Here is a 25604-nt window from a genome sequence, read left to right as displayed (position 1 = left end):
ACCACAATTCCAAGCACATGAAAAATTGCCCAAAATTACAGTAATATCAACTCTTTTAAAATGAAAAAGGAAATGTAAAGTTAATCACCATATATTAACTACTGGCTCTCTGAAACAGTAGCCACTGCTTAAATCATATCACATAATACAAAATACTTTTTTATGTTGCAATCTGATATACATATAGAAAAGTGTCACAAAACAATTTTAACCCGGGGCAGTGATACACAATCTCCATTATGTTTCATTTTTAAAATGCTATTTCAAAACTCTCCAAATTGATTTCATTACCCACTAAACCACTAATAGGTCAGGCTATCTATAGTTAGAAAAATACTGCTCAGCAATACCAAATGAGTTTTAGGAACTATATGTGTGGGCATCACAAAACAGTTATTATAATAAACCATGAAAACACATAAAATTAGAACTGTAACTGCTAAAATAGAAAATATTACCTACATTCTATTGCTTTAATCCACCATTTATTTTATAATTGTCAAATACTATAAGCAGAAATTCCACATATATATGGCTTATATAGAAACTATACACTATTTACTCTTATGAATTATGAAAATTAGAAAGTTGATTAAACATTTAATACAGGAACATGAACCTACCTATTTTTAAGGCTTAGCTAAATGTTTGCTCCACAACTTTCTTAACCACTTCTCCTGACTTTCAATGATTTGTTCTTATACAATCTACTGACTAACTACATGAAATTCCCAATTTAAGAAACAGTGTTTTCTGGTATCAAGGAGTGTGCATCTAAAAAAAAACTTTCCAAAAAAAAATCTATCAACTCTCAATAAAATTTAAAAAGCAACTTTTTGAGGGCTCTATATAGAAAAAAACATAAATTTTGGATAATCAAAACATATTGCAATGTTAGCAACCAATGGATCAAAGGAGCAATCAAAAGAGAGATTTTAAAAAGTACCTTAATAGTAAGGGATGCAGCAAAAGATGTTCTAAGAGGAAAACTCATAGTAATAAATGCCTAATCAAGAAACCAGGAAGATCCCAAATAAACAACTTGATGTTATGCCTCAAAGAGGCAGGAAAAAAAAAAAAAAAGAACAAACAAAGCCCAAAGTTAGTAGAAAGAAGGAAATATCGACAATCAGAGCAGAAATAAATGAAATAGAGACTGTAAGACAATAGAAAAGATCAATGAAACATAGAGTTGGGTTTTCGAAAAGTAAACAAAACTAACAAAACTTCAGCTAGATTAACTTAGAAAAAAAGAGGGGACTCAAATAAATAAAATCAGAAATGAAAGAGGAGACTTTAAAACTGATGCCACAATTTCAAAAGAGACTACTATGAACAATTATATGCCAACAAGTTGGACAACCTAGAAGAAATGGATAAATTCCTAGAAATACACAACCCACCAAGACTGAGTTACAAAGAAACAGAAAATCTAAACAGACCAATTACTAGTAAGGAGACTGAATCAGTAATCAAAAACTGCCCAACAAACAAAAGTCCAGGACCAAATGGCTTCACTGGTGAATTCTAGCAAACATTTAAAGAGTTAACATTAATCCTTTACAACTCTTCCAAAAAACAGAAGAAGAGGGAACATTTCCAAATTCATGTTACAAGACCAGCATTACCCTAACACCAAGACCAGACAAAGACACTACAAGAAAAGAAAATTACAGGCCAATATCCCTGACAAAAATAGATGCAAAAATCACAGAAAAAAAATTAGGAAACCAAATTCAACAACACAGTAAAAGGATCATACACCATGAATAAGCAGTATTTATTTCACAAATGCAAGAATAGTTCAATATGAACAAATCAATGTGATACATCATATTAATAAAATGAAGGATGAAAAATCCTATGATCATCTCAACAGATGCAGAAAAAGCAACTGATAAAATTCAACACCCATCTACAATAAAACTCTCACAAAGTAGGTACAGAGGGAACATACCTCAACATAATAAAGGTCAAATAATACAAACCCACAGCTAACGCAATACTCAATGGTAAAAGCTGAAAGCTTTTCCTCTAAGACCAGGAACATAACAAAGATGCCCAATTTTGCCACTTTAATTCAACATAGTGTTAAATAATTATGTCCTAGCTAGAACAACTGGACAATAAAAAGAAATAAAAGGCACTCAAATCAGAAAGGAAGAAATAAACCTATCATTGTTTGCAAATGTCATACTATTAAATATGCAAAACCTTAAAGATTCCACCAAAAACCTCTTGGACTAATAAACAAATTCAGTAAAGTCACAGGATACAAAAATCAACATTCAAAAACATGCTGCATTTCTGTACACGAATAACAAACTACCAGAAAAAGAAATTAAGTTTAAAAATCCCATTTACAATTGCATCAAAACGAATAAAATACCTTAGAATAAATTTAACCAAGGAGGTGAAAAACCTGTACACTGAAAATCATAAGACATTGATGAAAGACATTGAAGAAGATACAAATAAATGGAAAGATACTCCGTGCTCATGGACTGAGAGAATATTGTTAAAATGCCCATAGTACCCAAAGCAATCTACAGATTCAATGCAATCCCTATCAAAATTCCAATGGTACTTTTCAAAGAAATAGAATAAACAGTCTTAAACTTTACATGGAACCACAAAAGACCCTGAATAGCCAAAGCTCTTAAAAAGAACAAAGCTGGAGGCATCATGATTCCTTACTTCAAACTATATTACAAAGCTATAGTAATCAAACAACATGATATTGGCATAAAAACAGACATGCAGATCAACAGAATAGAAAGCCCAGAAATAAACCCATGTATATGCATGTATATATGGTTAATTAATTTATGACAAAGGAGCCAAGAACATACAATGGAGAAAAGACAGTCTCTTCAATAAATGGTGCTGAGAAAATTGGATAGCCATATTCAGAAGAATAAAATTGGACCACTATCTTACACCATACACAAAAACTAATTCAAAATGGAGTAAAGGTTGAACATAAGATCTGAAACCTAAAACTCCTGGAAGAAAACAGAACTAACCTCCTTGATAACAGTCTTGGCAATGACTTAACACCAAAAACAAAGGCAACAAAGGCAAAAATAAAGAAGCAGGACTACATCTAACTAAAAAGCTTCTGCACAGCAAAGGAAACCATCAACAAAATGAAAAAACAACCTACGGAATGGGAGAAAATATTTGCAAATCATGTATCTGACATCAGGTTAATGTCCAAAATATATAAGCAAGTCATTTAACTCAAGAGCAAAACAACTGACAATCCAATTAAAAAATGGTCAGAGATATGAATAGACATTTTTTCCAGAGAAGCCTTACAGATAGCCAATAGGTAGATGAAAAGGTGCTCAACATCAGTAATGATCAGGGAAATGCAATCAAAGCCACAAGGAGATATCACCTCACTGCTGTTAGAAAGGCTATTATAAAAAAGAAATAACAAGTATTGGCAAGGATGTGGAGAAAAAGGTGCCCTTGTGTACCACTGGTGGACATGCAAATTGTGAGGCTACTAAGGAAAACAGTATGGAGATTCCTTAAAAATTTAAAATAAACTACCATAAGATCTAGCAATTCCACTCCTGGGTATTTATCTGAAGGAAACAAAAACACTAATTCTAAAAGATGTCTGCACCACCATGTTCACTGAAGCATTATTCACAATAACCAGGATATAGAAGCAACCCAAGTGTCCATCAATGGATAAACAGATAACGAAAACATGGTGCCTATACATATACATATGTACATATACACACAATGGAATATTATTCAGTCATAAAAAAGAAGGAAATCCTGCCATTTGCGACAACATGGATAGACCCTGAGGGCACTATACTAAGAGAAATGAGTCAGAAAAAGACAGATACGATGCGATCTCATTTATATGAGGAATCTAAAAACAAACGAAAAACTGACGCCATAAATACAGAGAACAGATCGGTGGTTGCCAGAAGTGGACAAAAGAGGTAAAGGTGGTCAAAAGGTACAAATTTCCAGTTACAAAATAAGTAAGTCCTGCAGATGTACCGTACAGCATGGTGCCTATAGTTAATAATACAATATTGTCCTGGTTGTGATACTGTACTGTATAGTTATGCAAGATGCTACCACTAGGGCAAAGTGGGTGAATGGTACATGGGATCTCTCTGTATTATTTCTGACAACCACATGTAAATCTATAATGATCTCAAAAGGTTAATTCATTTAAAAGGGGACGTGCATGAAGAAGAGGAGAAAGAAGATTAATAAATATAAATAATTATGGAAAATTTGCGAAATTCATGTTTACTCCTAATTCTTAGGTATATGATTGTGGCATTTAAAGAAAACTCTCTCCTTTACAAAGTTCTTATAATTCTAGTTGGCTTATTTCTTTGTTTCCTAAAATTATACATATAGAATGAAGCATAAGAACTTTTTTAAATCTTTCATACATGGGAGAAGGGTGTTTTTCAATTCAATGTAATCTGCTTAATAAGGTTAGCTTTTTGAAACATTTTCTCATTATAAACCTGTATCACCAAGAAAGCAATATCTGCTGGGAAAATCAATTTATGAATGTATAAGAGGTTACACTTATGCTCCCTCAATATGACGTGTGTTTATGTATGTGTCTAGAATTAAATCTTTTAAAATAACAGATTCAGAGCAATTTTACATTTGTCTAAAATAGAGAAGTTTTCACTATTTCCATTATACTGTATGGAGATTAATTTTCTTAAGCCATACATGGACATACAGTTTGCCAAAAGACTCAAAATGACACCACCAATCCAGGAGTACATTTCATTGGAAACATTCTATATACCAGTCAACAATAAGAGCGCAGATGATTATACTTCAAATTTTCACCTTTTTCCTTTGCAAAGAAAATGCTGTAGAATATAAAGAAGGTATTTATAATCCTCTCAAACAGGTTCATTAATCAAATCAGCAAAATTTTAAACAGTCTATTATTTGGAGGCCCTCCAGGAGATCCCAAATTTTATTCACCATTTTAAGCTGGTACTGCTCAATTTACAAAATCAGATGCTAAAAAAATCTAGCTGTTTGGAACTTAGAACAAATTTACAAATATAATAAAATTATAAATGGTGATTAAATTATTGAGTAACTTAATGGAAGGAATGCAAGTGGTTCCCTTTTGCCCTAACCAGAAGAATATCTAAAACTCAAAAAATAATTAAGTTCCAATAACAAATGGTTAAAAACAAATAATATCTCAGCATTAAGAAAAATCTTCAGTTTCCAGCATTTTATATATGCAGTTTTCTTAACCATTATATACAACAGGTATCAGCCTTAACTCAACAAGCACACAATTTGAGGAAAAGCCTGTTGCTTTCCAGGATACTAATGGTTCCCATCTTTATGTAAATTCCATTAAGTTATGAAACCTACACTTCTCATCAATGGAATCAGACTTTCATCCTGGTTTTCTATTTGTTTTTAAATAACAATGGAAAAATGATATAAAGACTGGCCTGTGCAAATAAAAAGACAAAAACCAAAAAAATGAGTTACCATTAACTGAGATGGAAAAACTACAGGAACAGTTTCAAGAGGAATAATCCAAAGGTCAGTTTATTTTTTTAATGCTAAGTTTGAGATGCCTACTAGACAACCAAAGAAATTATCAAGTAGGATAGAGAAAAAAATTTTTATTGGAAAATAGCTTTTAAACCCGGAAGCCTAGATGAAATTGCCAGGGAACTACAAAAAAGAAGAGATAATAAGGACCAGGAATTGAGTCCTGGCACTACATAAAACCTACAGTTGTGGAAATGAGAAAAACGTAGCAAATATGACCGACTAAAAGAAGTAGCCAGAAAGGAGAAAAACCAAAAGAACATGGACCTGACTTTCATACCGTCTTAGATGTCAGGGACGTAAAAATCAATAAACTTAACAATCTCTGCCCCAGAAGCTCCAAGTCTAGTGATGAAGACAAAACATGTACAACAACAATTTTGATATAACACATACGTAGCAAATCCTAAGTAAAATGCAAAAAAGCTATTAAAACTAATGGCTGATTTTAGGAAAGTTATGGAACAAAAGATTATTATGAAACATCAACAGTTTTCAATATACCAGAAATAAACTGGAAAATATAAAAAATGCAACTTCATTTATAATAGAGACCAAAATCATGCAAATACATAGTGTCTTAGTCTGTTCAGGCTATACACTGCATAGCTTAATAATAATAAGCATTTACTCCTCACAGTGATGGAGACTGGACGTCTGACATGAGGGCACCAGCATGGTCAGATGAGGGCCCTCTTCCAGGCTGCAGACTTCTTGTTGTATCCTCACATGACAGAAGGAGGCAAGGGAGCTCTTTGCAGCCTCTTTTATAAGGTGTTACTCCCATTCAATAGGATCACCTAATCACCTATCCCTAAGGCCCCATCTCTTAACACCATCACCTTGGGAGACAGGTTTCAATATATGAATTTTGAAGAGATACAAACATTCAGTCTATAGCATAAGGATAACTTTAACAAAATTTGTGCAAACTCTGGTCATTGAAAAACTACAAACATTACTGGAATAAATTAAAGAAGACATCAAGAAACAGAGAGACGTACCGTGTTCATGAATTTAAAGATTCAATATTGTTACAATGTCAGTTCTTCTAAAAATTATCTACAGATTAAGGGCAATCCAATTAAATTCTCAGCAGGCATTTTTTTAATAGAAAATGACAAACTGATTCCAAAATTTAAATGGAAATGCAAATGACCTAAACGAGTCAAAGCAATTTTTTTTTAAAGACTTGGAGGAGCTACACTATCTAATTTGGAGACTTATTATAAAGCTACAGAAATAAAGACAATGTGGCATTGGCAAAGGATAGACATACAGACCTATCAACTGACCGCTGACAAAGGTGCCAAGGTAAGTGATGCTGGAACAATGAGACAACTACAAGGAAACAAAATTATCAACAACTCCTACCTAACACCAAACACAAAGCTGACCTCAAAATGGAAGTGCTAAAACCATCAAACTTCTAGAAAATGTTAAAGAAAATTTTTATGATCTTAGGATAGGCAAATATTTTACATAGAACTAAAAAGTATAAATCATAAAAGAAAAAATTATAAACTAGACTTCATTAAAATTAAAAATTCTGTTCTTCAAAAATCACTCTTAGGAAAAAAGGCAAGCGAAAGACTAATAAAACATTCACAACATACATACCTGACAAAAGACTTGTATCCGAACTGTAAGAATTCTTACCTCAGTAAGACAAAGAAATCTGTTTTTTAAAATGGGCAAAGATTTGAACAGATAATTCACAAAAGAAGATAAACAAATGGCCAGTAAACACTTTCAAAGACGTTCAGTACCCTTATGTTCAATATTCGTACACCTATTAGAATGGCTAAAATTTAAAAGACTGGCAACATCAAGTGTTGGCCAGGATGTGAAGAAATTGCTGGTTAAAATGTAAAATAGTATAACCATTTTGGAAAACTATTTGGCAGTTTCTTAAAAATTTAAACATACACCTATCTGACAACCCAGTCAATCCACACCTAAGAAATTACTCAAGAGAAATGAAAATGTATGTCCATACAAAGGTGTGTACATGAATGTCAACAGATTTATTCAAAATATTCCAAAACTGGAAGTAGCCCAAATATCCATTAACAGGTGAACAGATAAACAAATTGTGATACATCCATAAGACAGAATACCACCATGCAATAAAAAAGAATACTAGACTGCAGTAAAAAAAAGAACACACTATTAATACATACAACAACATGGATGACCCTCACAATCACACTCAGTGGAAGAAGCCAGACAGAGTAAAGTATATGTGTATGATTCCATTTATATAAAATCCTACAAAACAGAATCTGCAGTGAAAGAGAGCAGGTCAGTGGTTTCCTGGGGCCAGGGTTAGGGGAGGAAGAAACTGCCAAAGGGCATGAGGAAAAGGCTCTGTATTCTGATTACGATAATGATCTCATGGATATACATCGTTCAAAATCCATCAAATGAGGCAATTTAAAAGGATACAGATTACTATGTAAATTATAATTTAATAGCATTATTTTTAAAAGGTTCAACATACTAAATGCTATTACAGAGGAACGTATAGATGCAATGGGAGAACATCTTCAGCTACCTGCTACCACTCACCCTCCTTGCCATCCTCTAGTCATTGTCAAGAACAGGAGGCAGTAGGCCTCAAAGGACCAAACCACACCACTACTTGCCTCCCAGAGAAAGAATTCTATACTGTGACATGTATAAACATACAAAGACAATGTCAGGATCCCAGAGATGACTATTATGCAACATAATATCAATATTACATAGACGTGAATATATTACCATATATCATAGACGCAAATGAACTTCTTGAATTAATCCTGGAGTTACCCAGCACCCAGGTGACTGCCCACCTCCACAAAGCATACTGCAGAGTGATACCCACTAGGTAGTCTCCAGAGGCATCAAACATCCAGAAGAGACTGAAGCAATGCCCTTCTTTAAGGCTGCTGCAACACCACACCAAAACAAGAGGTATACGTGCTTTATTACAAATATCACAACTTAGGGACACTCTCTAACCTACACCCTAAGTTTTGATGCCACAAAAGTCAATCTGGTATCACCACTAGGGTGGCATGAAACTTAATTATACTCCTTGACACAAAAACTTGGCCAAGATACCTAACTGGTCTTCATATCTGAGTTATACACTGATGAGGGAAAACAGTGAATCATCCTTCAAACTGTTTGCCACCTCAGCACACCATGAATATATGAAGACAACAGTACAAGTCTGAGGACAATGAAATGTCATTCAACTAATGCTCTCAAAATTGGCAACATTGAAAAAGTACATCAACTCTATTTAGCAAGTGCACATTGTTGTATACTATGACATAAGAATAATTTGGCAACAGGACAGTTCTTTGGCATTAGTGAAATATTTAATTTGTTAATGGTTCTGGTTTTAGCCAATTATTTTTAAAGCACAGAATACATTTCATCTTCAGATTAGATTGATTAAGGGTCTCTTAGATCTAAAGTTCTTTAAATTGATTGCTGCATCAACAGCTAATGACATCACCTTTTTTTCCTAGAGAATTTCCATTTCAAGCTAAAGCAATTCTTGCTATACATAATTCTACTTTTAAAGAGGAAAAATGTAAATGACTGAATCTAGTATTTTAGTAAACCTCAAGAGTCATGAAATAAATGAACCACAAAAGGCTTAAAGGTACAACCAAAATGAGAACACAAAAGAACTCTAGGAAATACAAAATATAATCCATACCCCTTCTCTCTTCACTGTTCCTTCCTCTACCAACAAACACAAATACCCCTCCTTAAAAGAAAACCTAATGAACTGAGCTTCAAAACAGCACAATTTGTAAGGCAAGAATACTGTGTATTTATTCATCTAACAGCTATTTTTTTGAGACCCCACTGTCTCCCAAGGGCCATTTAAAGTAGTGAAAATATAGCAGTGAACAAAACAGACAAAAATTCCAGCCCTTGTGGACCTTGTAGTTTAGTAGTAGAGACAGACAATTAAAAAAAAAAAAAAACAAGTGGGATATAATAGTGGGCCAGATAAGAATAAGTATTATGGAAAACAAATGAAGTAAAAAAGTACCATAGACGTGGAGGCATTTTTCACCATAAGGGCAAGACCCACTGATAAATGTAATATCTGAGCAAAGTGCTGAAAAAGATAAGAAAACCAACAACATGAACATCCGAGAGTTTTAAGTGAGCCAGGTGGAGGTCAACAAGCTAGTGGACCAAGAGAGGTTACTGATCATGTAGGACCTTAAAGGCAATTGTAAGAACTCTGACTTCTATTATAAGCAACAAGGAAAGACTGCTGAATTTGGAGCAGAGGTGGGATAGAATAAGACTTATAAAAGAATCACATTTAGAGTTCCTAATCTGATAATGGTAGGAAGTAGCTTATATAATATCAACTTCCTTACAAACAAAAAGTATAACCTCTAAACAAAGTATTTTAAAAACAATGATTTGAAGGCATTGGAGAATGACTAAAAGCAGGCAGAAGTTAATGGGAATTCAACTCATAAAAGAAGGGAACCACAAGTTGGCAGAAACATATTTATGACTTTTTACATTTCTATGACTTTTCCAAATCTATGTAGCATGGCATGGCTAAAAATGAAATAGAAAGCCTGAGATTTGGTTTAAGTGGTCAGCAATCCCGTTCCCAGATATTTACTGAAGGGAAATGAAAACATATGTCCACAGAAAGACCTGTACACAACTGTTAACAGCAGTCATTCATAACAGCCAGAAACTGGAAAGTCCATCAAGAGGAGTACAGATAAACAAACTGTTATTTTCATACAAAGGAACATTACTCAGCAACAAAAGAATTAGTGATAACCACAACATGAATGAATCATAAAAAACAAATTAACAAAAAAATCAACATTATGTTGAGAGATATTAGACAGACACATTTATTTGAGTTCAGTTATATTAAGTCCAAGAACATATTCAGCAAGGTAGCAGGTTACAAGATTAACGTTCAAAAATCAGTTGCATTTCTTTACACTAACAATGAATCAATTGAAAAAGAAAGTAAAGAAACAATCCCCTTTAAAATAGCACCCAAAGTAATAAAATACCTAGGAATAAATCTAACCAAGGAGGTGAAAGAATTATACACAGAAAACTATAAACCATTGATGAAGGAAATTAAAGAAGACTTAAACAAATGGAAAGCTACCCCATGCTCCTGGATTGGAAGAATCAATATTGTTAAATGGTCACACTGCCAAAGGCAATCTACAGATTTAATGCAATCCCTATCAAATTACTCAGGATATATTTCACAGAACTAGAACAAATCATAATAAAATTTATATGGAACCACAAAAGACTTAGAATTGCCAAAGCATTACTGAACAAAAAGAAAGAGGCTGGAGGAATAACTCTCCCAGACTTCAGACAATACTATAGAGCTACAATAATAAAAACAGCATGGTATTGGTACAAAAACACACATACAGACCAATGGAACAGAATAGAGAGCCCAGAAATGAACCCACAAACTTTTGGTCAACAATCTTCGACAAAGGAGGCAAGAATATACAATGGAATAAAGACAGTCTCTTCAGCAAATGGTGCTGGGAAAACTGGACAGCAGCATGTAAAACAATGAAGCTAGAACACTCCCTTACACCATACACAAAAATAAACTCAAAATGGATCAAAGACTTAAACATAAGACAAGATACAATAAATCTCCTAGAAGAAAATATAGGCAAAACATTATCTCACGTACATCTCAAAAATGTTCTCCTAGGGCAGTCTACCCAAGCAATAGAAATAAAAGCAAGACTAAACAAATGGGACCTAATTAAACTTATAAGCTTCTGCACAGCAAAGGAAACCAGAAATAAAACAAGAAGAAAACCTACGGAATGGGAGAAAATTTTTGCAAACAATGAAACCGACAAAGGCTTGATATCCAGAATATATAAGGAGCTCATAAGACTCAATAATAAAAAAACAAACAACCCAATCCAAAAATGGGCAGAAGACCTAAACAAGCAATTCTCCAAGGAAGAAATACAAATGATCAATAGGCACATGAAAAAATGCTCAATATCACTAATTATCAGAGAAATGCAAATCAAAACTACAATGAGGTATCACCAGCCAGAATGGCCATCATTCAAAAGTCCACAAATGACAAATGTTGGAGAGGCTGTGGAGAAAAGGGAACCCTCCTACGCTGCTGGTGGGAATGCAGTTTGGTGCAGCCACTGTGGAAAACAGTATGGAGATTCCTCAAAAGACTAGGACTAGACTTACCATAATGACCCAGGAATCCTGCTCCTGGGCATCTATCCAGAAGGAACCCTACTTCAAAAAGACACCTGCACCCCAATGTTCATAGCAGCACTATTTACAATAGTCAAGACATGGAAATAGCCTAAATGTCCATCTACAGATGACTGGATAAAGAAGATGTGGTGTATTTATACAATGGAATACTATTCAGCCATAAAAACTGACAACATAATGCCATTTGCAGCAACGTGGATGTTCCTGGAGAATGTCATTCTAAGTGAAGTAAGCCAGAAAGAAAAAGAAAAATACCATATGAGATTGCTCATATGTGGAATCTAATAAAAACCATAAATACAAAACAGAACAGACTCATATCATAGAATACAAAGTTGTGGTTGCCAATTGGGCAGAGGGTGGGAAGGGACAGACTGGGATTTCAAAATTTGTAGATACTGACAGGCATATGTAGAATAGATAAACAAGATTATACTGTATAGCATAGGGAAATATATACAAGATCTTGCGGTAGCTCACAGTGAAAAAGAAAATGTGACAATGAATATATGTATGTTCATGTATAACTGAAAAATTGTGCTCTACACTGGAATTTGACACAACATTGTAAAGTGACCATTACTCAATAAAAAAATGTGAAAAAAAATTAAATCCAAGAATAGAAAAAGACAATCTATAGTGATGCAAAGTGAGGATGAAGGTGGAGGGAATTAAAACTGGCACTTTCCATTGATAAAAGATTTTCTCTATTTTGCTATGGATAAGGATTAAATGGGTATATATAATTTCTGAAATTCACACACAAAACACTTAAAATTTTTGCTTTTTCTGAAAGTAAATTATATTTCAATAAAAATGGTAAATAAATATAGCAACATTTAAACCTCACATTTATGTTCAGTCAATTCCAGCGCATGGAAAAACAATGGCTTTCAATCATAACATGCCAACAACTAAATTAACAAAAGAGGCAGAAATCTGACTTGCATACAGATAAAATTACAACAAGATACCTTTCCTATAAATGCAGATGACTGTCAAGAAGCATTTAAATCTTGAAAAAGTGCTCAGATATGTATTCATAGTTACATATTGTGCTTTAAGATTTAGCTATAAGAAGTATGTTTTTTCTGTTCTCTTTATAATAAAGCCATTCATCCATCCTTAGAATTCTAAAAGAAATGAAACACGAATATTTAAGAAAACAAAACATAAAGAACACAGTAAGTTTTAAAAATGTCAAATCGAAATTTCTAATTTCTTATATTACATATAAAAGGTATTTAACAATTAGTGAAGCAAACAGTTAGTTGTTATACTTTAACAATAAAGTAAATCTTACTGTAATAGTTTAAAGAGGATTTTTTTAGACTTCTTAGGAACATTATTAGGAGGGCCATCCATTTTTTATGTTTCTCAAGAACATGTGAGAAGACATGATGAATTTCACTATATAATGAATAAACATTACGAATAAATTTGCTACATGACTGGTAAAGTTAAAAACACTCTTAACAGGAAAAATCACATTACATGCATTTTGAGCATTCAAAACAGATACAACTGTCAAATTTATCTTTAAAAAAGCTCCCTAATAAACATATAAGTGCATTTTAAGAAAAGGAATCAGTACTTGTAGCCTTAAAAAAGCAGGCTACTCAGAGTGCTTGAAATATGCTTTATGTATATTTCCCATAATCATGTTACTAAGGAATAGGGTGAACTTGGAATGTAAATATATTTTAGGGAAAAAAATTACATTAAACAAATCAATTCTTTTCCTTAAGTCTCAGAAAAAAAGAGATACATGTCAGTAATACTTGACATGTAAGTTTTTACATTGTGTATGGTAGAAATATACATAAAGGAACTCTAACCAGAATTTTAGGACTAAAATTAAACACAATATTCAAGTTATGTCTGAAAGTGTATTCATAATTTAACAAATGTAACCACATGGGCATTATAACAAAAATCAAACAGGTAACCCTGTTAGAACACTGCTAACATAGTCAACACAGATAAAAGAGGAAAGAATACAAATTCTGATAAGCAGTGGTAACTTTTCAGTCTCAGGTCTCCAAAGAGGTTAAGATAAAACGTATTTTTTTAAAAAAGTGCGATGGGATAAAATTTTTAAATCCTTTCCATCACATCATGTAAAAAGCTATCAGTTAGATTAATTTTCAGTCTGCCTCTCTCTTATTAGATTTAAATAATAGAAGATAAAGAGAAGTGTTTTGAAAAATTGAATTAAAGATAAGCTCTTTTTGATTTTTAACTTCTTATTTAATTGAATGTAACTCTCTGAATTTAGATTTCCACAGATGTTCCACTGCAAGCCCAACATAGATAGTTCACATGAACCCTAAATTATTTTAAAACAACACTCTGTCATTGTAAATACACCTTTTGTTCACTATATAATAAGTCATTGCCATATATTTTTGTTACAATTTAAATGATATGATCTATTTTCATCCATGGCTATTTTAGTCACCCTATGCTAAACAGTTATCAGGCAAAAAAGGAAGACAACATTATAGCTACCATAGGTACCACTACATAAAAGGTAACAAAGCTTAATTAAGAAACAGACCAAACTAATTCCCATCTCAGCATCATCATGGACCATTTGGGTTAACATGGCAAAGTTAGATTTTCTAAAGTTTTATTTCCTTCCTTTCCAAAGATATGAAACACACACATACACACAATTACATAAACCACCCTGCATAATGCCTGACACAGAAAAATTCTGCTGCTAACATCTAAGTGGTAGTAGAGTATAATGGCTTAGAAGTGTAACTAATCGTGTAAATCCCAACTCGGCCACTTACTTAGCTCCGTGACCATGGACCAATTATTTAATCTCTCTAACCCTCAATTTAATTTTAAATATAAACTAGAACTATTAATGGGTTTACAAGATATAAAGCTTATTATAAAATACTTGGTAGAGTATTTGGCCCACAATAACACAAGAAATGTATGCTATTATTATATTATATTAATTAAACATTTAAGGCATTAAAATAATGTATAGCTATCCTTTCATATATTCAGTATTGGCAAAAGGTGATTTCCTATATTCTCAAGGGACCAATGTACAATTAATCAGGTCCTTCCAACTATTTTTTGCATCTTTTCTATGACAACTGATTGAATCACTTCTTAAACAGAAGTTAATGTCATTCAACATAATATAAGGAGGAAATATTACTTTTAAAAAAGTAACAAACTGCCATCCAAAAGACACTAAAAAACGACTTACAATTGGAAGTGGGAAAAGGTTTTTTTTAACAATACAAGTATACTGTACTCAAATAAATGCAAGGAAAAACAGAAGAAAATTATGTAAATAGAAAACAGGCAAATATTCAAAGGCAACTGGAGTTTTTTTTTTTTTTAGTGAAGATGGTTGAAAAAGAATTTCAGGGACAAAAAATTGGAAAACTTAAAATCTGTACAGGATATCAGAAAAAGCAGAAATTAAAATGATGAAAACAAAGCACTGATGTTGAGAACACTTGTGATCTCTCAGAATATAGAGTTAAAAAAAAAAGGCGAGAAATGAAAATAATACACTTTGTAAACCCACAACTAGCACTTTACTTAATAATGAGAGACTGAATGCTTTCTCTCTAAAACCGAGAACAAAGCAGGATGTTCAGGCTTATGAATCCTATTCAACATCATATTAGAAGTCCTAGTCTGCGCAATAAGGCAAGAAAACAAAAGCTGAACAAACTGGAAATGGAGAAGTAAAACTGTCTGTATTCATGGACAACCTGACTGTCTACAAAGAAAATCACAAGAAAAACAAACCAAAAAAACCTGCTGTAACTAGCAAGGTCTTGAATACAATGTCAATATGCAAAAATCAACTGTGTTTCTATACATTTGATCTCAGCCAAAAGGCCAAGAAGTATTCAACTGTGTTTTCATATACAAATTAACTGGAAACCAAAATTTTAAATATAGTACCACTTATAACTCAAAGCAAAAACAAAAAAACAAAATACTCAGGTTAAGAATGTTCAAATCTAACAAAATATGCACAGAATCTGTAAAATGAAAAACACTGATATAAGAAATCAAACAGGACCTAAATAAATGGAGAGATATACTCAATACAGAGATAAGAAGTCATTTCTCTAAAACGTGATCTATAAATTAAATAATCTCAATCAAAATTCCAGAGGCTTTTTTGCAGATATAAAAAAACCTGGCTTTCAAATTTATATAAAAAGGTAAAGGAACTAGAGTAGCCAAAAAAAAACTTTAAAAAGAACAAAGTAAGCAGATTAACAATACCTGATTTTAAGACTTACTACAAAGCTACAGTAATTAAGGCAGCATGGTAGTGGCATAAGGCAGAAAAGAGAACAATGGAACCAAAAAGAGAGTCCAGAAAAAGAAAGATAAAAATGTCAAATGATTTTTGACAAAGAGGCTAAGGCAATTCAATGGCAAAAAGATGTTATCAATAATTATGCTGGAACAAATGAACAACCAGATGAGAAAAAAAGAACTTGGACCTGTACCTCATGCCTTACACAAAACTAACTCAAAATGGATCTTAGACTTAAATGTAGAACATAAACCCATGAAACACTTAGAAGAAAACAAAACAGAGAATCTTTGTGACACTGCATTAGGTTACAAGTCCTTAGATACAAAACCAAAAGCAGAATCAATAAAAAAAAAAAAATGATAACTCAAACTTCATCAAATTTAAAAGATTTTACTTTACAAAAGACACTCAAACTGAAAAGGAAAACTACAGACTAGGAGAAAATATCTGCAAATCACTTATTTGACAAAGGACTCAGACTCACAAAATTCAACAGAAAGAAAACAAACACCCTCCACACACTGTAAGAATCAAAAAACAAGAACAAAAACAAAACTCATGAATTTCTATATGCTGAGATTTATACCTGTAATTGTCCTTTATATTCATATTACTATAATTATTCATCTGTCATAATGTGGAAATACTGTTAGGCAAAAGATCTGAACAGACTCTTTACCAAAGAAGATATGTGGACAGCAAGTAAGCACACAAAAAGATCATCATCAAAATCTGTCACTAGGGAAATGTAAATTTAAGACACAAGATACCACTACAAACCTAACAGAATAGCTTTACTACAACTGACAATACCAAGTGCTGACAAGGATTTGGAACTAATGGAACTCTCAAGTAATGCTGGTGAAAACGCAAAATACCAATCGTTCACAAATACTTCCAGGAAATAGAAGAGGAGTGGGGAACACTTCCCAACTCATTTTGCAAGGTCAGTATTAACCTGATATAACCAAAGAAATCACAAGAAAATTACAGACCAATATCCCTCATGAACACAGATGGAAAAATCTTTTAACAAAAATATTAGCAAATCAAATACAGTAACATACCAAAAGGATTATACACCACAACCAAGTGAGATTTATCCCAGGAATACAACGTTGGTTGAAAATCTGAAAGTCAATTATGTAACACAACATATTAACAGAAAAACAGAGCAAAATCTGTATGATCATCTTAACCTCCATGAAGAGTAATTAAAGGTTACTGAAGAGCTTTGTGACACTGCTGTTTCTTTATATTTTTCCCGAAGTGTTCATTTTGCTCACTGTTTGCTACTAAGCAAGCATTGAGTACCTTCTGCACAGAGGCATTCTGCTAGATCCTGATACGAACACACAAAAACAAGTAAATACGTGATTCAGTGAAAATTTTGTCTTATACATAAGATAGTTAAAAGAATAACCAACTCTGCCCAAGGACTCAGAGAGAAAAAAAAAAGACTGTCTCATTCCTAAGTTACAGAAGCATGTTTTAAACTGGCAATTAAAATTAAATCACAATGGTAGCAAATACGTATTGAAATAAGTTTATAGGCTTATTAGATACAATACTTCCTATTCCCTGATTTACCTCTTTACAAAGATTATCACCTTAAACACTCTTCAGGTATAATAATTCATGCCACACATTATTGAAAAATATCTTTTGGGTAGTATATCCTATACCTTGTGGGGAGCAAGAATCCTCTGCCTGAATTTTTCAATTGTTTCTTGACCCATAGAAGACCAAGCATTGACAAATGCTTCTGCTTTGTCTTGTCTGAGATGAATGTTCTCCAACTGCTGCTGCAAAGCTGCTGGCTTCACGTTGTGATATACAGCCTTTTTAAGAGAAAAAAAAAATCACATATATTCCTAATTTTTTTTTTGTTTTTATAATGAAGTATAGTTGGTTTACAACGTGGTGCTAATAATTCCTGGTGTATAGCGTAGTGATTCAGCTATTTATATATATTCCTTTTCAAATTCTTTTTCATTATAGGCTATTATAAGGTATTGAATTTAGTTCCCTGTGCTATGCAGTAAGACGTTGTCATTTAACTATTTTTATATATAGTAGTATCTGCAGATTCCAAACTCCCAGTTAATCTCTCCACACACGCTCCCCACCCATCTTTCTGCTCGGTAACCACAAGTTTGTTTTCTATGTCTGTGAGTCTGTTTCTGTTTTGTAAATAAGTTCATTTGTGTCATTTTTTTAGGTTTCATATCCGTAATGTTCATACAGAGACCTTGAACTACAAAATTACTTTAAATGATTTAACCCCCCCCAAAATTTTGTATTTCTATTGTAGAAAATTTTTATTATTTTACAAGTAATAATATACACAACCAAGGGCTGGAAGATTCAGGAATAAATAGCCTAAATTATTCAGGCTAAATGTTTTTATTTTTGCCTGTGGTTTAAGTAATACTAAATCCACTTAACAGAAAAACTTCTTTGCTTTAGCTATGTAAATGGTATTCTAATTGAAAATTCATTTCCTTATTCACTGAACTATTTCAAATGAGTATACAATGGTTTTGTTTCTCAACTCACAAAATTTTTCCAAGAAACACTTTCTTAAAACCACTTTCCTCTACCAACTTCCTAGGCAATATATAATAAAAAAAATGAAAACTGTTTAAAGTGATATCTGTTCTGTTTTTTATATTATTCTGTAACAACTTCCTCATAAACCCCATGCTGGTCTATCCTGTTCAGCTACCCTTTTCTTCTATTAAAGGTCCACCAAGGAAAAGAACCACCGTCATCTTCATGCTCTGTAATCTGCATGAGGCTGCATGTAAGAGATGCCTGGCAGCTTGTCCTCCTAACTTTTATTTCACAAGTGTTCCACTTAATTGAAAAACAGGAATTTATAAAGAATCTCTTTTGAGCCCAGTAATGTGCTAGATTTGTGTAAGATGCACAAAATATCTGATTCTGTCCCCCCACAAATTAAAAACCTAGTGGAGGAGACGTAACTGACATGTATGAAATAATGAAAAGACTAACAATGTGCTCCACCATGATGAGCCACGGATAAAAGGAACCCAAATAAGGGGAAGACTGAAAGTATAAGGGGTCAAGGCTGCAATGGGAGATGTGACTTGAACACTGGACTGAATTTAGATGAAAAGAATGAATGCAGCTCAATACGAAGAAGCAGTATGACAAAAGGTCCTCTGACAACTATTTCTCTTCTTTTTATTTATCATCATAGCCAAATAAATCCCCCCAAATCATTCATTAAATTTCTTAAATAAAATGGGTTCACTTTTCCAAATTATTATACCAAGTAACAATAAATTTAAATCTTTTTAAGCTGTCTCAATTGAATGAAGTCTTGATTCATATTATCAAATACTTTACTCCACTACTCAGCACAAAGACTGTTTTGCAGATGCGATACCAGGGAAAAAATCATACATTCAAATATTTTCCCACTACATCGGAATTCTTGATTAAAATATATTCACAGTTTCCATCTATACATTCTAAAAAATAAGATAAAATGTTAGAGATATCACAGCAATGCAAACATGCAGTAAACAAACCATAGTTAGGAAGTTTGGGACAATACAAATACCTGTTCTAAAATGAATGATATTGTTTCAAGAACGAGGTGAAGCTCTTGCTTCTCTAGAGAAAATGCAGCTTGAAGTTTTTCTTCCTCTTCTTCGCTGAAACTATTCTCAGCCTATAACACAAAAAGCAATCTATTAGCATACATTCAGGTATTCAAAACTCAGATTCTCAGCAGAAGATTCATTTACTCTTCCTAGAATAAAAGCTTGAGAAAAAAAAGTAAATCCATCGTTGAAAGAAATGGATGTGTTTGTAGATTTCAGTATCTTAAAATTATAGCACAGTTCATTATCTGGATCTTGCCAAAAAAAGTTTATTTAAAAAAAACAGTATTTTAAGTTCTATGATTTATAGTAGATGGAAAATAACAGAAATACCACAAAAAATGGACATTTAGGAAAAAAAAAACCCTACCAGGTAAAAACTCCAAAATGTTTACAATTAATAGTAATTTCCATCTTCACTCATTCAAAAATATTTACTGAGTGTTTATTATGTGCTACACAGACAAAACAGTTCACATCCTCAGGCATGCTATGCTCTGGTTAAAGACACACAAAAAACAATTACTCAAATAATTTCCATTTTAATGAATTCTGCAAAAGTATGGCTTATTACAATAGCATATATAAAGCAGGAAATTAAGCCCTTCAATGATTTTAATATTTTCCAAAAATTATACACGTAACTTTTGTAAGTAATATATGAAAGAAAGATGTTAGCCATCTGATTATAAGCTCTGGCGAGTCTCCTTTCTTTCATTCCAAAATAATCTCCTTGATCCAAAGACTGGTTTTTCGAAGTATGAAAAACGTACACTATTAGAACTGCTTTTGAATGAAAATATTTTATCCACACATACTAAAACCAACTTTCCCTGTTGCTGCCTCTCCCCAGCAGCTGTCTGGAGAAATTTCAGAACTTCCATGAGTCCCTGCCTTGGCAGCTCAGAATGACACACAACTATACTACACAACTGCCCAGCTGAAGGAGCATTAGACTCTAAACTGACATATTTTTGGTTTGAGGAGGCTAGCCACCAGAGCTCCCAATCTCTACTACCTATTTTATGACTGAGAAAAGCATGAATCCAATTTGCCCATCATTTGCTCAAGAGCAATGTCTTTCATTTTAAATTTCCAGAATTTCTGTGGCTACCATACATCTTCTTGAAATAATGACCTACAGTACCAGATTTTATCAATATGAAGAATATAATAATAGTATTTCTTATGTATATTCACTGAATCACATGGTGCATTAAAGTCAAAGGACATTTACAATTAACTTCCAAGTCTGTCAATCTGATTCTTTTCATATACACCAAACGAGCTGTTTTGACAAAACAGTGACTGAGCACACAGAAAAATAAACTTTAGTGTCCCTAATATATACAAGAAAGTGAGATTAAAAAAAAAAGGCAAAAAAAGGGACATTCTCCAGATCTTCAAGGGCATTATATTAACAAAGTGGTTCGGCATGAAGGGAGACAAGGGAACATTCATCTTCCCCATCCACTGACACATCAGACGTGCCTCCTTAAGATCAGTTGGAGCTTAAAATATGTGAGTAGAACAGGAAATGGAGAATACCAGCTATAAAACGAAGTTCCAAACAGATATTCAACATTGTGCTCCAACAATGACCCTGAACAGATAGGTATTAAAAGTTTAAGTCACTGTATTTGCTTCTGAACAGCAGCAGTTTAACTCTGTACCAAAAGCAACTCACACATATCTGGGAGTTAAAGAGAAAGTAAAGGAGATATATTAATTTTTACCCTCTCAATGGGAGAAAATCAAGACCCACGTTTATAAAATTAGGTAGCAAGTGTCCAAGAAACTTAAATTTTAAATGGAAAGTGAATGTTAATTTCTTCTATATATTTGAAAAGCATATGCTGTAAACATATATGCACAGGCACAAGTTTCCTGCAGAAATTCCATCCTCCCTCAGTCTGAAGACCAAAGATGTACATAAATATTTTTTGTCTTGTATCGTTTTGTATGTGTTTAAGAAGGCAGCAACCAAGTCAGGGAAACAAAGAACGTCTGTATTGAATGTCTACATCATACACTTTTGGAATGATTTATACACCGTTTCATACTCTTTCCTGAGGTTTACTGTTATAGGTCAAAGGGACGGACTCTGAAACTAGGCTGTCTTACTAGCGAGCTATGCAGCAAATTACTCAACTGGTCTCTAACTCGGTTTCCTCATGGATAAAATAAGGACAGATGACAACAGTATCTACTCCCTAAGGTTGCGGTGAGGACCAGATGACTTACTACTACAAAGCCATTAGAACAGCGCCAGTCACAGAGGGAGCGAGCTGTGAACAGCACACACCACAGAATGTAGCTGCTACTGTTATCCTCGTCCCTCTGTTTCTCCTGATACAACACAAATTCCTTACAGGCAAGAATTGAGAGAACCTACGTTCACTTTGTGTTTCCCATGGTAAGGGAAAAATGAACTCCAAGAAGAGCTACTGAGTGCCAACTCTAAGTACCAATGTATTAGGTACGGGAAATAGAACACGAGTAAGACAACATGTAACGTTGCCAAGGTCAGAGAAAGACCCTGTAATCATGAAACAAACACTTACTATGCAGTCCTAAAGTCAGGTGAGAGTGAGCTAAGCCTTTCAGACGCACGGAAGAGAGAACGAACTGCTGAGAGTGGGACTGTAAAGCCCCTGAAAGATGAATAGTTTATTCACCAAAAAAGAGAAGATATTACAGGTAAGGGAAAGAGTACACATACACAGACACACAGCTGAAAAAGTTCATGGTACATTCTAGTAAAAGAGCATGGTCTAGGGTGACTGAAGCACTTGCAAAGTGGGGGGAATACAGGTTGTACCTATATGATAATGTCATTATAATACAATGTTAAGGAATATGAACTTTTTCCCATGAGCAACGGAAACTTACTGATGGTTATGAACACTGTAAAGATATGACCATCTCTTTTTTTTTTTTTTTCAGGAAAAAATATTCGGAAAGATAAATGGAAGAGCATTATGGAGAAGTGACAGAAAGGGAGACGACTATAAGCAGAGGTACCAGTTTGAAGGTAACTGCAGTCCACAGGAGCGATAATAAGGATCTAAACCAGGATTATCAAGAAAACATGGATTTGAGAGATATTTCAGGGCAGAAAGGCAGAGCCCTAGGACTGGCCTCTGGCCAGGAAAAAGAAGAGGAAAGAGTCTGGGTTCTCGTTTAATGATGATGCTTGGCACCAGATAGAGCAGTTAGTAGGTTCTCCATAAACATGTGTTGAATGGAATTTAATTTTTATAACCTGATGAAGTTAATTAAGATTGGTGACCAAGGAGTGAATTATTAAGCACGAATATGTCCAAGATAACCACTGCCTTAAAATAAAAGTGGAAGAGAAAGAGTAAGTGAAAAATTGCATACTGGTTGATAACAAACCCACAGAATTATTTTTAAGGGGAAGAATGAAATCATGATATCAGAATTTTCCCAAAGCATATTCCACAGACCCTTAGTCTCCAAATATATACTATGATAAAACAGTTCCATAGTCAAATACATTTGGAAAAATTTGCACACAATATTCACCCATAAATCCTTACTATAAATACTACCATAAAATATACCCTGAAAAGTTCCATGATAAAAACAATTAATTTTAATGAAGACAGAATTTTCCAATCTTGTGACCATGGGACATTATCAAATTTTCTCCACCCAGCATTCCCGAGGGCATGCTGGAGAACGATACTTTGCAAAAAGTTCTTCAAGTAGAAACACAGTTTCCATGGAATCACAGGAACATATTACAAGCTATAAAAATGCAAGCATACAAACCTTCAGGTGAAGTTTCTGAAGAATTCGGGTGAGCAGTCGTGGAAATCTTCCTATATCTATTTCATTTATCAGCGACACTGCTTTTTTCATGCTAAATAAATTCACAAAGGAAAGTTTTAAAATGAGGTTTCCAAGGGCAACTGTAAATACAGTTGTCTGTAAGTTTTCATTTCAACAACTCTAATTGCTGTAAGTCAAGTTTGAGTGAAATAAAGAAAAACAGAAGACGGCCAGCAAAGAAAGGACATTTCCAGAAGATGCCTCCGGAAAGTACTTCTGTTGAAAAGATCTATTTGGCAATTTTTCTCCTTCTTCTAGGCAAAGCAAACTAGTAGGGGAAGCTTGCACTCTGTGAGGAATGGTATTATTTTAGGAGTGGGTGTTTAAGTTTCCACTTAACTCAAAATGGAACTCTGAAAACGGGGGGGTGGGGGGGGGGGGGGGTGGGGGAGAGGAGTGACAATTACACCAAAAATAGAAAAGTTTGCTGCATGGCAGATAATTGAATAAAAAATACTACACACAATATCAGTGCGGTCACTAAGCACAATGTTGTTTTAAAACGCTGCTTCAGTCGTAATAATCAACTGTAAATTATGTGGTTAAGAACAATTCTACTGCACCATACTGGGCAGGGTTTACTGATGCGGTGTGTGTTACCCAGGACACGGGTGTGAGGAAAGGACCTGGCTGGCACAACTCAAGGAATCAAAGAAGTAAAAACTTTAAAACGACAACTCTCTTCTTCAAAATGATTCCTGTCCAATTCAGGCACAAAAAAGTTACTTTCCAACCTCAATAATTTGCCCACACACTTCCGCACTTTTTCTGCATCCACACACCAACTGCGCTACTCTTTATTTTTCATTAAATAGAGTCATTGTTACTTAAGTAATTTTAAGAGAATTTTATATCACCATCATGGACAGCCGACTTTACCTACCGTGAGCAGTAATGAACTAAATAAATAAATGAACTAAAAACAAGTAAAATGAAAACAAAAGCAATGTGGCCAGATTCTGGCTGGGTACTGTAACCAGCAGTAACCCCTGGCCTGAGGCCTATTCTACTTTGATTGAAAAGGGACAGTAACACGTGTTACGTATTAAAGACCAACCCGCACCAATGAGTCTTTCTCATCAGAAAGACTGAAAGAGAACCGAACACGTAAAGGACTATCTTTCCACGTGACTTCAGTGCTACCCTCCTCCCCCAGGCGGCTTGGGTACTTCTGATCCCACCCTCTGCGAACGTGACACCGACCACACACACCGTCGTGCCGACCTCAGCCGCCAGGCACACTGTGAGCCCGCGGGCGTGAACCACGGTGCGGCGGAGGCGCCCGCAGTGCAGGCCCGCGCTTACGTTCCCGCAGCCCCGCGCCCACCCCTGGGGCCCCGCCCCTCCGACCCGGGCCCCGCCCCCCGGCCGCGGCGACAGACCGCAGGGGCATCCTTGGGCCCGCCCTGCCGGTGCCAACCGGGGCTACCTGGGGCTCTCCCGCAGGATCAGCACCGCCGACGCCGCCATCCTCGGCGCTCCCTCGCGCCGCCGCCGCCGGTCAGCTGCCGGGAGCCTAGCCAATGGCGGCGGCGGCGGACGGAAAGCCGGAAGGCCCAAGCCGCGCCGCGCCCGCGCCCGCGCCCGCGCTGCGGGCCTGGAGGGGCCGAGGGGCGTCCCCGCCGTCCTCCCCGCCGCTCTGGGGGCTCCGAGTGAAGGCTGTGCTCATAGCAACTTACTTATACGTACGCACATCCCTGGATCTGGAGTGTGGACTTTTTATGTATTATGTATGCAATGTGTGTGTATAAACGTTTTTAGGCATGTGTATGCATACACATACATTTTCTTTGGGGGAAATGAAAAAGTTTAAGCATTGCCTGCAGTGTCTGGAAAGCGATCTCCGAAGGAGCCCTGAGCCCCCAGGCCCCCTGTATCTGCATCCCTGGAGCTCTGCAATGCTC

The 25604-nt window shown here is 34.7% G+C and overlaps 1 protein-coding gene across 9 annotated transcripts in view; it reads right to left on the bottom strand.

The window, feature by feature from the left end:
• Positions 1-25224, bottom strand: part of COMMD10 (COMM domain containing 10) — a 161201-nt gene extending 135977 nt beyond the window's left edge. For all 9 annotated transcript variants that reach the window (XR_004318656.1, XR_004318655.1, XM_032476544.1 and 6 more), the window contains exons 1-4: positions 25130-25224; positions 23641-23731; positions 19800-19910; positions 17893-18048 (exon numbers count right to left, since the gene is read on the bottom strand). Coding sequence is in view for 7 of the 9 variants with exons in the window: in XM_032476544.1 (XP_032332435.1) it covers positions 17893-18048; positions 19800-19910; positions 23641-23731; positions 25130-25170 (399 nt within the window). In the remaining 2 variants the exon portion in view is untranslated. The remainder of the gene's footprint in view (positions 1-17892; positions 18049-19799; positions 19911-23640; positions 23732-25129) is intronic.
• Between the last annotated feature and the right edge of the window lie 380 nt (positions 25225-25604).

The sequence above is a fragment of the Camelus ferus genome, chromosome 3 (assembly GCF_009834535.1).
Source record: "Camelus ferus isolate YT-003-E chromosome 3, BCGSAC_Cfer_1.0, whole genome shotgun sequence".
Lineage (NCBI taxonomy): Eukaryota > Metazoa > Chordata > Mammalia > Artiodactyla > Camelidae > Camelus > Camelus ferus.
This window is presented reverse-complemented; position numbering and strand designations above follow the sequence as displayed.